Genomic DNA, 16,697 nt, shown 5'->3' on the forward strand with positions numbered 1-16,697 from the left:
TTGGCTCTTTTTTAGAAAATAATAAAAACAGATACAAACCATCCAATTGCACGAATACCCTTTACGGAGTTAAGAGATGCTGCTGAAAAGGAATTTTTGACCAGCAGGCTGTGATTACGTGACGCTTTGAAGTGTTCCTCATCAAGTGATGCATGGAAGATGCACTTGGCAAAAAAGGGTGATTGAGAGATATGTGAACACTTAACAGTTTAAAACTTGAGGACTTCTGTATTTGCTTTCCTACCAGGGAAATACAGAATTCCGTTGGCTGGCTCCTACCACTAGTGTGATTAGAATACTTTTATTGACCATTTTGATCTTCTTGCCACCTGCCATATCTTATGTTATAAAACATAACTTTTGGGGCGCCTGGGTGGCGCAGTCGGTTAAGCGTCTGACTTCAGCCAGGTCACGATCTCGCGGTCCGTGAGTTCGAGCCCCGCGTCGGGCTCTGGGCTGATGGCTCAGAGCCTGGAGCCTGTTTCCGATTCTGTGTCTCCCTCTCTCTCTGCCCCTCCCCCGTTCATGCTCTGTCTCTCTCTGTCCCAAAAATAAAATAAAACGTTGAAAAAAAAATTAAAAAAAAAAAACCACATAACTTTTCATGCTATAAGGAAACAAGTGATGAAAATCAAACGCTTCCAGTCACAGCCCATTGACACATGTGTAGACAGCTTTCTAAGACAACCCCGGAAAATTTGTGCCTGTGTTATATAATCCCCTCCCCTTGAGTATGAGCAAAGCTGAAGATAATGGATATCCCTCCCACGATCATGTTATATTATACAGCAGAAGGGATTTTGCAGGTGTAATTAAGTCCCCTAATCAGTTGACTTTGACTTACCCTGGATGGGCCTGCCTTAATCATATCAGACCTTAAAAGGCACTGCCTCCTTCCTGCCACAGATTCAAAGTGTTCCAGGGAAGACCTCTGGAGGGAACCGCATGGTAAAGACACGAGAGGGGCCTCTGGTAACTGAGAACTGCCCCCAGATAACAAACAGCAAAAAAAAAAAAAGCAGGGGTCTTAGGCCTACCACCACAAGGAAATGAGTTCTGCCAACAACCTGAGGAAGGTTGGAAGTGCATCTCTCCCTAGTCAAGCTTCCTGATGAGGACTCACCTGGCTGATCCCTTAACTTCAGCTTTGTACGACACTAATCCGAGCTGGATTCCTGACCCACAAAAGTGGGAGGTAATAAATTTGTGTTGTGTTACTTCACTGAGCTTGTGGTAATTTGTTACATAGTAATAGAAAACTAGTATAGTCTATTGGGATAGCAGCCAAATCCATAATAGCCATATAGCCATATTAAGAAAATTATAAAATTTTACTGATGCATAAAAGAGGATTTGGAAAACTGGGAAGATATACTATGTGCCTAATGGGAAGATTAAATGTTTTAAAGATGCCAATCTCAAAGTAGTTTTTATAACAGACAAGAAAGGCATTAATAGTCCAAATATTTTAGAAAAAAAAAAGGAAAATATTTAAACAGAAAATGCGCAGAACATTTGGAAATCTGTGAGAAAGGTCACTCTGGAAATAACACCCAAGACACTAATCCATACTCTTTAATTGGAACTAACGGTAGAACAGACCTAAGTTTTGGACCAAGAAAACTCGACTGGACTGAGATAGTAAATTCCAGAGGTGGGAGGATAAATGACTTTGCAAACCAACACAGGTATAAAAGTAAGCACAGAGGGAGTGAAGTTAACCAAACCCATAGTGGGAATAGATTTGTGATAATTTTAGGACACAGGATATGTGAAATCTCTCTGTTTGGTGTAAAGGCACTTATACATTATTATAGATTATCTTTGAAATATGATGATATCTGGTTTACTCATCTTACAGTGTACTTTGATTAGTTATGCGAATACGTAGCTTACAAATGCACGGATATGGGCTCAGGTCATGATCTCACAGTTTGTGAGTTCAAGCCCCGCGTGGGACTCTGGGCTGACAGCTCAGAGCCTGGGGCCTGCTTCCGATTCTGTGTCTCCCTCTCCCTGCCCCTCCCCCACGCAGGCTTTGTCTCTCTGAAAAATAAATAAATACACATTCTTTAAAAATTCATGGATGTTAGGTGACAGATGGAGCACAGCATAACGTATAGAGTTGTCAAATCATTATGCTGTACACCTGAAAAAAAAGCATGGCTGTTAATAGAGGATTAGCTGTTTGCTGAAACCTGAGTCTGGACCCAAAATTTACAGAGAGAGGGGCCATTTGAAGTCCCTGGGTGGTAGCAGCAGCAGGAGTTGCCATTGGCTAGAAGCCAGACTCTGGCGGCGCCCTCCCCTCCTCTCCAGCCTGTAGACTGCCACCACCACTGTGGTTTGGCCACAGAAAGGCACCAGCTGGGACCTTGTTCAGCTTCACACAGGGCTGTTTCATGGGTGAGCGATCTGTGTAGCTTTGCTTAAAAGAATCCCACGCTTGGCGTCCGGTTCTGTTAACACTGTCTTGAAATTCTTAATTTTTTTTTCATCAAAGGACCCTGCATTTTCCTTTTGCACTGACCCTGCAAATTATGTAGCAAGTCTTAGCTTCAGAACCCATTTGGATTTTTGCCTCTTTCTGACAAACAGGAATGAAACTTACTTGTAGTTAGACACTGGCCCACTAGTGAGCATTCCTCCAAATGCCCTGACTTGCTCCCTTGCCACACGGTTCCTTCTCTCTAATATCCATCAGCTGAGTCCACTATAACTTCCAGGAAACTGCCTGGGTGTCTAAAGAGACCTTGCTGAGTTGAATTTCGCCTCCGCAGCATTGCCATCCTATGAATAATCTCCACCTTGTTACAGGTGTGGCAAAACTGTCCTGCTGGATTCCAGCCAGTGGCGTATAAAGGACCCTACCTGGTGGGTGGCCTGGGTGCCCTGGGGATGCTTTCTTCCAGAATGGACAGAGGAGGACAGATGGGATTAGAAACAGAGTATCAGTCAGAAGTCAAGAATGATCACTCAGTAGTGAATTTCTCCCACTGCATGTAACTTACCCTCCCTGAACCTCCGTTTCCTCATCTGTGAATGGTGCAAATAGAGGAGGTATCAACCCCCCTAGGATTGTCCAGAGGACACAGAGTATGTGTAAAAGACTTCGTGTGGTTCCTGGGGCTTAGTGAGTGTTAGCACTTATGAAACATCAGTTCTTTTTAAATTTTTTATATTTAAAAAAATGTCTGCTGAAGTATAATGACAAACAAGGTTATATTAGTTTCAGGTGTACAGCATATTGATTCAAAAATTCTATACATTACTCAGTGCCCACCGCAATAAGTGTAATCACCACCTGTCCCCATAGAACGCGATTACATTGTTGACTATAGTTGACAAAGGAACTATGCTGTTCCTTTTCACCTCTGTGACTTATTTTATAACTGGAGGTTGGTATCTCTTAATCCCCTTTACCTACTTCACAGATCCCCGCACCCACCTCCCCTTTGGCAACCACGAGTTCTCTGCATTTAAGAGTGTTTTTTTTGTTTGTTTCTGAAACATCTTGGTTTTTTTTTAATGTTTATTTATTTTGAGAGGCGGGAGGGGCAGAGAAAGAGGTGGAGAGAGAATCCCCAGCAGGCTCCCAGCTCTCAGCGCTGAGCCCCAGGCCCCCTGGATCCCAACTGTGAGATCATGGCCTGAGGGGAGATCAAGAGTTGGGGGGCTTAACCCACTGAGCCCAACCAGGCGGCTCTGAAACACTGAATCTTAGTCATTTGGGTCATGGGCCCCTGGGCGAACCTGATGATACCTATGGTTCCGCGCCTCCCAATGTCACCTCCTAAAAAGAGCTTGCCCGCAGTGCCAGTTTGACAAACCCTGAAGGAGGTTCCTGGATCCAGGTTAGGGCACTTGCCTCTCAGGGGTCACTTAGGCGGTGCCGTCTCCACTCCCGCCCTCCAAGCTTCCACCTGTGGCCGCCAGAACGCCGCCACCGGCCCGGACTCGGCAGACGGCTTCTCCGCGAGGGTCCGGGCGGGCCGAGCGGCGGCGCCGGAGGGGGCGGGCTCGGCTCTCGGCCCGCCCCGTGTCGGGCTCGGGGTAGGGGCTCTGGCCTATTACAGGATGGAAACTCGGGTGTCCAGAGGGGCGGGAGGGAGAGGGAGTCGGAGGGAGGCGCGCGGGTGAAAGGGGCATTGATGCAGCCTGCGGCGGCCTGGGAGCACGGCGGGGCCAGACTCTGATCAGGGCCCGGCTCCGCGTCTCCTCCTCCTTCTCCTCCTCCTCCTCCTCCTCCTGCTCCGCGCCTCCCCGGGCCGCCGCGCGCCATGCGCCCCCACGGCCCCGCCGCGGCCTCCCCGCAGCGGCTCCTCGGCCTCCTGCTGCTGTTGCTGCTGCAGCTGCGGACGCCGTCGAGCGCCTCCGAGACCCCCAAGGGGAAGCAAAAGGCGCTGCTCCGGCAGAGGGAGGTGGTGGACCTGGTGAGTGCGGCGGCGGGGACAGAGCCGCGGGCCGCACCGGGAGGACGTGCGTCCAGCTGTTGGGGGCGGGGTGGTCTGTACAGCTGTGTAGGTGGGTCGTGCGTGCGACTGGGTGTCCCGCTTTGTCTGCGTCCACGTGTAAGGTAGGACCTGCGCTAGGCGTGCGGTGAGGTCGTGGAACTCGCACGGGAGACCTAAGTGGCAGGGCCATCGTGGAGCGGAGATGCGACGTGGGTCGGGTGGGACGCCCCAAAATACAGGGAGACGCCCAATAATTTCTGGCCTCTGAGGGCCCTCCACACCCCAGGAAGATGGAGAGGGTTAGGGCGGCAGTGAGAGCAGAAGGAGGAGCTTAGGTAGGTTGGAAGGTGGGCCTGGGAGCTGCCTGGGAGACCCTAGACTCGCTGATCCCTTGGGTGGGCCTGGCCCAGAGCCCTGTGACGTGTCCTGTGTTGGGGCTGGTGGCCACGTCTGCCTGCAGGAGAGAATAACAACCCTTACAAAGCATCCGTCCAACTCTCTGTAACTTGAATACTATGAGTCATGTGGGTCATCTTCCTAGGAAGTATGGGCTGCAATTTACTTTGCTGGACGACCACAGCTCAGGACCGGAATGGTTCAGAGGGATTAAGGCCAGAAGGGGAAAATGAAGGGACCCCGCACTAACCCTCCAAGGACCCATTTCATTGTTCTGTTTAGACAGACAGGTAGTCAGTTCTTCCAGATACCCTCAGTCCCCAGCCTGTGGCCACCAAGCTGGAGCATCACAGTGGAGCTAAGGGAGAAGACAGTTTCCAGGACAGCAAATAGCCCAAGTGCTTTCTGAAGGGCTAATCTATGGGAAGGTCTGTTTGCTTAAAGCTCTTTCCCTCCGAAAATCAACAAACCTAGCCCTGTGTCTAGAGCTGTCCTTTCACAAGCTACCATATTCCTTGGCACATAATAAACTTAAGTCCTTAAGCCAATCTTATTTGCAGACAAATACGGTTTACAGGCATTGCAGGGCATAAAGTGGGGGCATTGTTTTGATAAAAACCGTTTTGAATTTGTTAAGTTGCCATTATAAACTGAGCTAATAAACCAAACTCCCTGGCAGCTAGTTCTATGCCAGATTCAAAGTCTCTGGAAAAAAATTCCTGCCATCGCACACTGCACTTTTTGGTGATGTGCTATGTAATTTTGTTCCACAAAGCAGACAATGTGTTCAGGGCTACAGTTCTATTTTAAGTGTCTAAGTTGTTTAAAACTGTACCAAATGGTTGTGGTTCATCTGCAGTTTGCATTTATGAATTTGCAATTATGATACACAAAATACCCCTTTTCTCCATAAAGCTAGCAATTTTTTCTTTTCCTCCATGGATTTTCAGTACCTGCGGTTTCCCACAAATCTCGCCCTGCTTGGAAAAGCTTATTGTGCAGCCAAGCTCAGGTGCATCCTGTAGATTGGATTTGGTTTTGCTGGAGAAAAAAAATGTTCATGTGGTCATTAAGAAGGTTTCAACAGATTCTATAAAGCAGCTTCTTTGTACAGAATCTGTCAAAGCGTTCCTTTCAAGCTTCCAGCAAGCTCTGCCCCCTGGTGGCCATGGAGAGAAATAGGGGCTCATTCTACCGACATTTATAGAACCCCTGCCTAGTACTAAGCATGTGCTGGGATAGTATTTTATTTTATTTTATTTTTTTAACTTTTAAAAATTTATTTTTGAGAGAAAGTGAGAGAGAGAGAGAGTGTGAGTGGGAGAGGGGCAGAGAGAGAGGGAGACACAGAATCAGAAGCAGGCTGCAGGCTCCAGGCTCTGAGCTGTAAGGACAGAGCCCCGTGCTGGGCTTGAACCCACCAATTGAGAGATCATGACCTGAGCTGAAGTTGGTCACTTAACCAACAGAGCCACCCAGGCGCCCCAAGGGTTAGCATTTTAAAGTGAGAAGACAGATGTAATACCTGTGGAACCAAATTCAGTATAATTATGTGGTCACTGAAATGCAGATTATTTCTTTTTTTTTTTTTTTTTTGAGAGAGAGAGAGCACACGAGTGGAAGATGGGCAGAGAGAGAGAATCTTAAGCAAGCTCACTCAGCATGGTGTCCAACTTGGGGTTTGATCTTACCACAGTAAGATCATGACCTGAGCCAAAATCAAGAGTTGGATGCTTAATCAACTGAGCCATCCAGGGACCCCTGTTTTAGAATATTTTGTATTTTAGCGTGTCTTCAAATACTTTTGAAATTTTATTAAATACTTTTCTTACTATTTCCTTGGCAATAAATAAATAGTGCTTTTTTTTTTTCTTACATCAGGAAAATGGCAGTGGCCAAAGTCATGACATAAATCATTTATGAAAACATAGGGCACCTGGGTGGCTCAGTCGGTTGGGCATCCGACTTTGGCTCAGGTCATGATCTTGCGGTCCGTGGGTTCGAGCTGTGCTTTGGGCTCTGTGCTGACAGCTCGGAGCCTGGAGCCTGCTTTGGATTCTGTGTTTCCCTCTCTCTCTGTTCCTCTCCCACTCATGCTCTGTCTCTCAGAAATAAGTGCTAAAAAAAAAAAAATTAAAACAAAGATGAGGGGCCCCTGAGTGGCTCTGTCATTTGAGGATCTGACTTTTGATTTTGCCTCAGGTCATAATCCCAAGGTCATGGAATCCAGCCTCCCCTCCCCGCCATCAGCATGGAGCCTGCTTAAGATTCTCTCTCTCTCCTCTCTCTCTACCCCTCTGCCCTTCTCCCCTGCTCTCATGCACTCTCTCTCTCTCTAAAATAAATTGTAAAAAAACAAATATAAAGCTGGTGATGGGAAAAGAAATTGATTGGGAAACATTATATACATGAGGATCCTTCCTAGGTAATGTCATTACTGGATTTTATAATATGAAATAATTTATAATATGAAATCTAATCCCAGATGGCAAAATTGAAAGATAAGCTTTGAAGTTATTTTAATCTGTAAGGAATCTTGGGTTTTGTTGTTGTTGTTGTTTTTCTCACTGGACAGGATCTTTATATAGAATGACAGTATAATTTACACAAATAGGGGAATGTTAAAGTAAAAATTTAAGTGGATCGCATTTGGGGTTTGGAGGGCCCTAATAAGTGGACCAACTCAGGAATAGACACGGGAATTAGACGGAGATAAAATATCACCCTTACCACTTATCCAGCTACATTGGTATGAGTGGCTTATGTGTGCTGGGTGGCAGGTTTGCTAATGTTCCCTTTCCCAGCTCTAGACCCTGGCAAGGTCCACCCGAGGGAGTAGACATACTTGCCCAGTATCACTGCCTCACATGGTCTTGGGGGAATAATAAGAATCCTTCCGGCTGACATACACTGCTTACTGTGCCCCGCACTGCTCTAAGCACATTTTATATATTATCTCACTTCAATCTCATACGAACCCTACCAGGTAAGAATCTTTACTATTTTCTTCATTTTACAGGTAAGGAAACGGGCACTGAAATGTTGAGTCAGTTGCCTTATCTCACAGAGCTAATATGTGGTTGAGCCAGGATTAAAATCCAGAGAATCTGGTGCAAGAACTCATGCTCTTAACTTCTACCTGACACCGAGAAATAATCATAGCGCTTAAGAGGTTGGATGGATTCCTGCCACCCTCATGAAAACCAGCGGTCACCTGTAACCATGTCATTCACTCCTAAGAAGGAGTGAGGTTGGAGGCCAGACGTGTTACCCTCGTGACACTCCCTTCACATAAAAATAGAAGCAGGAGATGTGCGATCCATTTCAAAGGTTTCGCCCGTTTAAGATAATTATTAACTAAGCTCTTTAAATAATTTTATCACTAGGAATATATCTTAGGGAGATAATTCAAAAGATGAAGAAAGCTCTATGTATGAAGATTTTCATTACAATAATGTTAATGACAGACAAAATAGGAACAGCCTAAGTATCCCCAAATAATGCAATGGTTGCAGAAAAATGTTAAAGTATCATTCTGAAATCCAAGTCCCTTTACAGCATATAGGGTGGTGTATTCAATGATGTTCACGCTGAAATACAGCTATTTAAAAATCGTGTATACTTTTAATAAGCAGTAGAAAAAAGCAGGCAAATGAAAACATTGTGTCATCTTTGACTTGTGCGTGTGCATGCGTGCCTACAGTCTGTGCAATGAAAAGAACAGGAAAGAAATCTTAACATTTTAGAAATCACTTTAAATTCAGTTCTCTATAATAACTCATTTAGAACATGAACCAGTAGTATGAAGAGATTCTGCGCTCCAGGTGCTCAAAAATAAATGCAATTCTAATCAGAATGAGTCTTGGAATCGTAAGCGGTGAGAGTCTGTCCCCATTTCCTTTTTCTGCTCTAGTATAATGGAATGTGCTTACAAGGACCTGCAGGGGTGCCTGGGCGAGACGGAAGCCCTGGGGCCAATGGCATTCCTGGGACCCCTGGGATCCCCGGTCGGGATGGATTCAAAGGAGAAAAGGGAGAATGCCTGAGGGAAAGCTTTGAGGAGTCCTGGACACCTAACTACAAGCAGTGCTCGTGGAGTTCACTGAATTACGGCATTGATCTTGGCAAAATCGCGGTAAGTGAAGTCTGAATTATTTTAAAGTTGAAGCAAAACTTAAGAGTTTTCATAGTTGAGTGTGAATTTTGGATGAGATTTTATTTTATTTTTACTAGAAGGCTTTTTACAAAATTAAGGAGTAGGGACCCTGTAGCTTTTAAGTGAGGATTAATGAAAAAAAAAAAAAAGCTAACATTTCAAAGTTGATTTTATAAAGGTATTTCTAAGACAAATAAATCACCATGTTTTTTAGCCCGGATAATACCTAACATAACTTACTCTCCCCTTTTTATTTTTATTTTTTATTTGTGTATTTTTTCAATATATGAAATTTATTGTCAAATTGGTTTCCATACAACACCCAGTGCTCATCCCAAAAGGTGCCCTCCTCAATACCCATCATCCACCCTCCCCTCCCTCCCGCCCCCCATCTACTCTCCCCTTTTTAAATGCAAACTAAAAAGGGAGAGTGTGAGTGTCTGTGTTGGATGGTAAGCAACCTTCCAGTCTTGTCCTAAAGTGAATTTAAATTTAAATTAGTGTAAGAAATTCTGCTGTGGCTCCAGACCACGAAAGAGTGGGAAAAAATTTCCAAGAAACTACCCTGTGATAGGAATTATCTCGAAGTGGGAAGTCTGTTGGTATTTGTCCTTATTCTGGGTAGCAGGTGTGGCTTAAAATTGCTAAGCTTACGGGAGGTGGAATGGACCAGAGATATACCAGTGAGCATTTAAAGTTTGTCTGTGAGGGCACCTGGGTGGCTCAGTCGGTTAAGCGTCAGACTGGTTCAGGCCATGAACTCACAGTTCATGAGTTCGAGTCCCGCATCGGGCTCTGTGTTGACAGCCTGCTTCAGATTCTGTGTCTCCCTTTCTCTCTGCTCCTCCCCAGCTTGCACTCTGTCTTCCTCTCTCAAAAATAAATAAACATTAACAAAATTTTTTTAAAAAATTTGTGAGGCTCCTGGGGTGGCTCAGTCAGCTAAGCATCTGACTCTTGATTTCAGCTCAGGTCATGATCTCACAGTTTGTGAGCTTGGGCTCTGCACTGACAGCGTGGAGCCTGTTTGGGCTTCTCTCTCCCTGTCTTTCTGCCTCTCCTCTGCTCGCTCTCTCAAACAAATACATACATACATACATACATACATACATACATAAACAAACAAACAAATGAACTTAAATTTAAAAAAAAAATTGTCTGTAACGGTGAGGTGGGGGAAAAGTACTCAAAAGAGCCTGAGTGGCAAAGCATTTTGATTCACGATTCTAGTCACTTTAATTAGTGTTTGCTTCAAAAGCAACTGGCAAGACGATCGGGATGGCCCAGAGCTGAAGAAGCTTGGTGCTATTTCTAAGCCTCTTTCTTCTTTTGTTGCCCAGTGCCGTACCTGGTTCTGTATGTACAATATATTATTCCTTGATAGTAACCACTCCTACCATCAGCCAATGCAAATAGAAGAGATTTTACTTTCGGAACACTCTGAGATGCTCCTCGCCGCAGCTTTTTTCACGTCTGCTCGCTTGCAAACCGTTCGAGACTGTCTTGATTTGATTTGTGCGTACTCGAAGTTCCAGAGAGCTTCCATAGTTTTGGTGACTGTGACCACTTGCACTTTCGTATGTGACTTCTTAGAAAGCATTTGGTTAAAATGCCGCCTGCTTCTTTACACATCTGACGGGGACGGATTGGTTACTTACAGTTCATCAAAAGTTGCTGAGTTCTACAACTATCCGTGTGGACTCTACGTATTTAATACGTTTTTAAGTTTCTTAGGAGCGGTCAGAATGGGTTTGGGAGTTTTCTGCAAGTGAAAGATAGTAGACCGTGAGCCAGTGGAGAGAGCTTTTTTCCTACTGCTTTTCTACTTTTTTCTACTGCTTATTAAAATTTTGCAAAGAGCAATGAGAGAAAAAGACCCGGGCTTTCTAATTGTGTCAGATAGGTAAAGACTAAAACCCCCACCTGTGCTTCACCCCTGGTACTGTTTGCTGTTGCTCAAAAAAAGAAACTGGTCAAGAATAAGTATATAGAGGGGCGCCTGGGTGGCGCAGTCGGTTAAGCGTCCGACTTCAGCCAGGTCACGATCTCGAGGTCCGTGAGTTTGAGCCCCGCATCAGGCTCTGGGCTGATGGCTCAGAGCCTGGAGCCTGTTTCCGATTCTGTGTCTCCCTCTCTCTCTGCCCCTCCCCCGTTCATGCTCTGTCTCTCTCTGTCCCCAAAATAAATAAACGTTGAAAAAAAAATTAAAAAAAAAAAAAAAAAAGAATAAGTATATAGAGACAGGGCTAGTCTAGAATATGGACAGGGCTGGTCTAGAATATAAAGTCCACAAGGGCAGAGATTCTGTTTCATTTACTGCTGTAACTGTAACATCCAGCATAAAGGGCTCAGGAGATATTTTTTGGAATGGAAAAAAAAAAGTCAATATATAGATTGGTTTGGTTTAAAATACGGAAGACTAGGGGCGCCTGGGTGGCTCAGTCGGTTGAGCGGCCGACTTCGGCTCAGGTCACGATCTCACGGTCCATGAGTTCGAGCCCCGCGTCGGGCTCTGTGCTGACAGCTCAGAGCCTGGAGCCTGTTTCAGATTCTGTGTCTCCCTCTCTCTGACCCTCCCCTGTTCATGCTCTGTCTCTCCCTGTCTCAAAAATAAATAAAAACGTTAAAAAATAAAATTAAAAAAAATAATAAAATACGGAAGACTAGCTGTTTTGAGTAAAACCAAAAGATACCTTCAATGACGTGAATAATTTTAAGAATGCTGTAATTTGATTTTCTGAGAGTACCTCATATCAGACTTTTATCTATCTTGCAGAGAACCTCTCTCCTTCTGTAAAAATTAAGCTTTTTAAAATGTAATTTGAGGGGCGCCTGGGTGGTGCAGTCGGTTAAGCGTCCGACTTCAGCCAGGTCACGATCTCGTGGTCCGTGAGTTCGAGCCCCACGTCAGGCTCTGGGCTGATGGCTCAGAGCCTGGAGCCTGTTTCCGATTCTGTACCTCCCTCTCTCTCTGCCCCTCCCCCGTTCATGCTCTGTCTCTCTCTGTCCCAAAAATAAATAAAAGTTGAAAAAAAAATTGAATAAATAAAAAATAAAAACAATAATGTAGTTTGAGGAAGAGGAAAGTTAAATAAAATTCACAGTGCAATTTGAAAGCATAATTTAAAAATTTTTAAAAATGATTATTTATCTTTGAAGGAGAGAGACAGAGTGTGAGCAGGGGAGGGGCAGAGAGAGAGGGAGACACAGAATCCAAAACAGGCTCCAGGCTCTGAGCCGTCAGCACAGAGCCCGACACGGGACTCGAACTCATGAACTGTTAGATCATGACCTGAGCTGAAGGGAGACGCTTAACCGACTGAGCCACCCAGGCAGCCCTGAAAGCATAATTTTAATGAAAGTTGAAAACGCTAATAAAGCCTTGTTTCTGTGTTTGCGACAGGAGTGTACATTTACAAAGATGCGCTCCAACAGTGCTTTACGAGTTTTGTTCAGCGGCTCACTTCGGTTAAAATGCCGAAGTGCGTGCTGTCAGCGTTGGTATTTCACGTTCAACGGAGCTGAATGTTCAGGACCTCTTCCCATTGAAGCCATAATTTATTTGGACCAAGGAAGCCCTGAACTCAATTCAACAATTAATATTCACCGCACTTCTTCTGGTATGTAGAATAGTGACTGCGTGATGTGCCTTACGTCTTTAGAGACCAAAACTGGTTTTGAATCCGCTGGCATGTTGGCTCACTAGCCTCTGAGAAGGAGACGTATAGCAGGTTTTCAGCACATGATTCTTCATCCTGGTTGCATTTCAGAATTCCCTGAAATGGATCTTTAAAAAAAAAAAACATGCAGGTGCCTGGGTCCCACCTCTGACCAACTGAGTCAGAATCTCTGTGGATCAGACTGTATTTTTAAAAGATCCCCAAGGTTGAAAACTACTGAGTTAGATGAAATGGCAAAACAGTCTCTAATGCCATAGAGCAGTGGTTTTCAACCATGGCTACGTATTCGGCTCAACTGGGGCACTTTAAAAAAATCCCTGTACCTGAGTACCACCCCTCCAGGGGGTCTGACTTAAAGGGTATGGAGGCTGCTGAGGGAATGGGTTGCAGAATCTCTTCCAGTTATTTTAATGCTCATGAGATCCACTAGCATAGACTGATAAGGAGATTACTTCTCTGCCTTGTCCTTTAAAAGGATGGATACAGTCTGCTGAACTTGCAAAAGAGAACATGGCCATATTGCATTCTCTGTTTCTGTGAAAGAATGACATTCATTTCAACCAGTGTTTGCTTAAACTGTAAGGGAAAAAACTTGGTTGGTTTGTTCTGTCTTAAGGCTCATTCACGAAAATTTGGACGATACCAAGAAATAGAACTGGGGGGCTGCCGATTGAAGCCATCACCCAGACGTACCACTATCGATATTTGGTTTCTTGAGTTGCAGTGAGATCTCACAGCATGACCGCCCATGCTGGGAGAATCACAAGATGTATATATCACCAGCTTCATTTCCCTGATTTCTTGCAAGGATTTCTCACTAATCTTGCACTTAAAAATGGCAGAGGGAAGAGAAGAGATCCCTCCACTGTAAACCAGAGGAAATTATATTTCAGCATGCTTTGGGGATTCAAGTCAGATACTGAACCCAGAAACCAGTATCTCACATTTCTTATTCCTAAGAAATTAAGGGCGTCCCTTCCACATTCTTCCTCAAATCCCCGCCATATCTTTCAGATATAAAGAAGATATTTTAATCCCCTCTTTTTGCACATGGAGAAGGTCCAGGGAAATAAAGTGTGTTACCCCGGACAGTAGAGTCAGTGTCCAGGAAAGCAGAAACCAGCTCCTTGCCTGCCCTCTTGTCTCCCCAACCCGCTCTTTGGTCCGGTTAAAAAGCTTCATCACTAAGTCCTTAGATACGTGTGCTGGAAAGGATGATATGTTTTGCATCTTGAGAAGCAGTCTCTAAAATAAGAAAAATCTGGATATAAAATTAAAATTTGATTAGGAAGTGATATGTGTTAAATAGTCGTTGGAATGAGTAACTAACTTTCTATTGTATTACCTTTAAGGTGTTTGAGCTAATATCTTGCTATGATATAAGCCCTCAGGCCCATGAACTGTGACCTATACGTGCATACGCCTTATAAATTATTTAATATAGCATTTCCCAACCATGTTGTGGAAACTCATTTGGGGGGCGCCTGGGTGGCGCAGTCGGTTAAGCGTCCGACTTCAGCCAGGTCACGCTCTCGCGGTCCGTGAGTTCGAGCCCCGCGTCAGGCTCTGGGCTGATGGCTCGGAGCCTGGAGCCTGTTTCCGATTCTGTGTCTCCCTCTCTCTCTGCCCCTCCCCCGTTCATGCTCTGTCTCTCTCTGTCCCAAAAACAAATAAACGTTGAAAAAAAAAATTTAAAAAAAAAAAAAAAAAAAAGAAACTCATTTGGTGTGATCCGTTGGGTGGAATGTCAGAAGTAATTTGTTACTCATAACAGTTTCTGTGTTAAGGTTATGGAAGGTTACCCCTATAATAAAGTCACTTTCCCTCTCACACTGTTACTCTTTCTTGAGAGAAAGGAGACATGCTTAGCACATTGAGGTTGACTGAAAGTCTTGGATATATCCATGGGAGTTTGAAAACATTTGAATGCTACTTTGTTACCTGGGTCTAGGAGGAAAATAGGTCTAGAACTCCCAATTCCAACATATTTTAGATGCTTAATAAATTGCAATAGTATATTATCATTGCAAAAATATTCATGCATTCAAAAAACATTTTGTTATATGTTAAAGACCATGAAGTGACCCTTTGACTCCTCATGCAAGACTGATGCTAGACCCCAACTTGTCTTATTACATCATGCAATGTGAGGTGAGCCAGCTTCTAGGCCGTGGATCTGCAGAACTTGGGAGAACACGAGTATTATTTCTGGGCATTTTCACCAAGTGTGGCCCTAGGTTAAATGGAATTGTGGCCACACTGCTTAGTTCTCCCCGCTTTGAAAGGGGCCTGAACCACAGTCATATCACTGGATTCTGAGGGACTTACCTTAGATTCACTGATGTGTCCGATAAAGAAGGACAGAGCTTCAGATCTACATTACTGAGGCTCAGCTGGATTGTACTAACCTACCAAATGGGAAATCTGACCAGTCGCATGATGGCATCCTTCCGCTACTCACGTCGGGACCCATTTTCTTAAAGAACCTGGCAACCTTTGGTGCCTTTTCCTCCTTACACAGACACATATCTTTTTGTCTGTTAAAATGACCTTGGGGATTTTTTTTTTTTAATATAGAAGAACCATGGTAAGATGGAATGCAAGTTGTATATTAGCATGTGAAAGTCCAGAGACCCTGAGAAAATTTGTATATTTATAAAGCAGAAGAACACAGAGGAAAAACAAGGCTGCTTGTTTTTTCACCGTGAGGAAATTCTATGAAAAATGGGATTCCCAGATTGGAGGACTGGTATAATGATTATGCTAGAATTTCTTTTAATGTTTTAAAAGTCCTTTCTTCTCCGTGAATGCCATCAAGTGTATAGGTAAGTGTTGGAAAAGACTTCCTTTAAAAAAGACCTGCACATCAAATAAAACTCTTGGCTTTCAAAAGTGTAGGCTTCCTTTGTTTAGTCAAATAAATTGCTTTTTTTGTTTTCAGTCACCTAAACAGTAACTTTCAGGAACTAAACAGACTTTGCTTTTATGGTCAAAACCTGTAACAAAACTATCTGTTAAGCTTATATCATCGAATGGATAGGAATACATCTCTTAAAAATATTTACTTGGTAAGAAAAAGAGAACTTATCTTTATGAAGTCCTGATTAAGTGTTAGAATTTTTAATTCATCGTACATTGAATAGATACGTTATCCAGCTTGCTAAAGCAATAAAATTTAGATGAAGATTTTTGCTTTTCGTTCTAAAGAAAGATGTACCTTTCATCTCTGTTTTGCAGTGGAAGGACTTTGTGAAGGAATTGGTGCCGGACTAGTGGATGTTGCTATCTGGGTTGGGACTTGTTCGGATTACCCGAAAGGAGATGCCTCTACTGGATGGAATTCAGTGTCTCGCATTATTATTGAAGAACTACCAAAATAGATTCTTTAATTTTCATTCCCTACCTCTTTTTTATTAAACCTTTGAAGGGTTCATTTTAGTGGCGTTTTATATAATGTTTAATGTATACATCTGAATAAAAAACAAAGCTAAATGTGTTTACAGACCAAAGTGTGATTTCACACTGTTTGAAAATCCAGTATTATTCATTTTCCTTCATTCAAAACTGGTTTCAGGATTTTGTAGTTGATTAGAATACTTTCTTCGTATGCCCCATTCCCTGAACCCGTAATTTGGGACGTCATCGCGGTCTTGAACTTTTCCTGTTGTCTTAGGATAGCACCTTTTAAAACATAAGGCTACCCGTTTTTGTATAAGTTGTAAATGTTCAGAACTGTTTTATATCTGTGAAATAAAACTTGTTTCAGACTATTTTAATATCTTTAACCTAATTGCTACTAAAGTTAGAGTCCTTAGTACTTTATATCTGAAAAGTTGGGTTCAATTAATAATCATATATATATTAAATTTTAGTACATGTACTGCTTCATATTTTGAGGCGTATAAAGGAAAGCGGGGGGGGGGTATTTGTGTGTCAGGAAATACATTAACAAGCACTTTAGGAATTTTATCTCTAACAAAGAATAAAAAGATGTGAATTCTGCCCTCCCAA

At 43.6% G+C, this 16,697-nt stretch overlaps 1 protein-coding gene across 1 annotated transcript; it reads left to right on the plus strand.

Moving 5' to 3' along the window:
* Positions 1 to 4,095: 4,095 nt before the first annotated feature.
* Positions 4,096 to 16,456, plus strand: CTHRC1 (collagen triple helix repeat containing 1). The gene is made up of 4 exons (XM_047841703.1): positions 4,096 to 4,433; positions 8,764 to 8,985; positions 12,410 to 12,626; positions 15,924 to 16,456. Exons 1-4 carry the CDS (start codon positions 4,281 to 4,283, stop codon positions 16,064 to 16,066), a joined length of 735 nt encoding a protein of 244 aa, XP_047697659.1. The 5' UTR covers positions 4,096 to 4,280; the 3' UTR covers positions 16,067 to 16,456.
* Positions 16,457 to 16,697: the final 241 nt, after the last annotated feature.

This window comes from Prionailurus viverrinus, chromosome F2 (assembly GCF_022837055.1).
Source record: "Prionailurus viverrinus isolate Anna chromosome F2, UM_Priviv_1.0, whole genome shotgun sequence".
NCBI classification, from domain to species: Eukaryota; Metazoa; Chordata; class Mammalia; order Carnivora; family Felidae; genus Prionailurus; species Prionailurus viverrinus.

Coding starts and splice junctions, on each gene's coding strand:
- CTHRC1 (XM_047841703.1), top strand. CDS start 4,281: ATGCGCCCCCACGGCCCCGCCGCGGCCTCCCCGCAGCGGCTCCTCGGC. Junction 4,434..8,763: donor AGAGGGAGGTGGTGGACCTG/GTGAGTGCGGCG, acceptor TTTCTGCTCTAG/TATAATGGAATGTGCTTACA. Junction 12,627..15,923: donor TATTCACCGCACTTCTTCTG/GTATGTAGAATA, acceptor TCTGTTTTGCAG/TGGAAGGACTTTGTGAAGGA.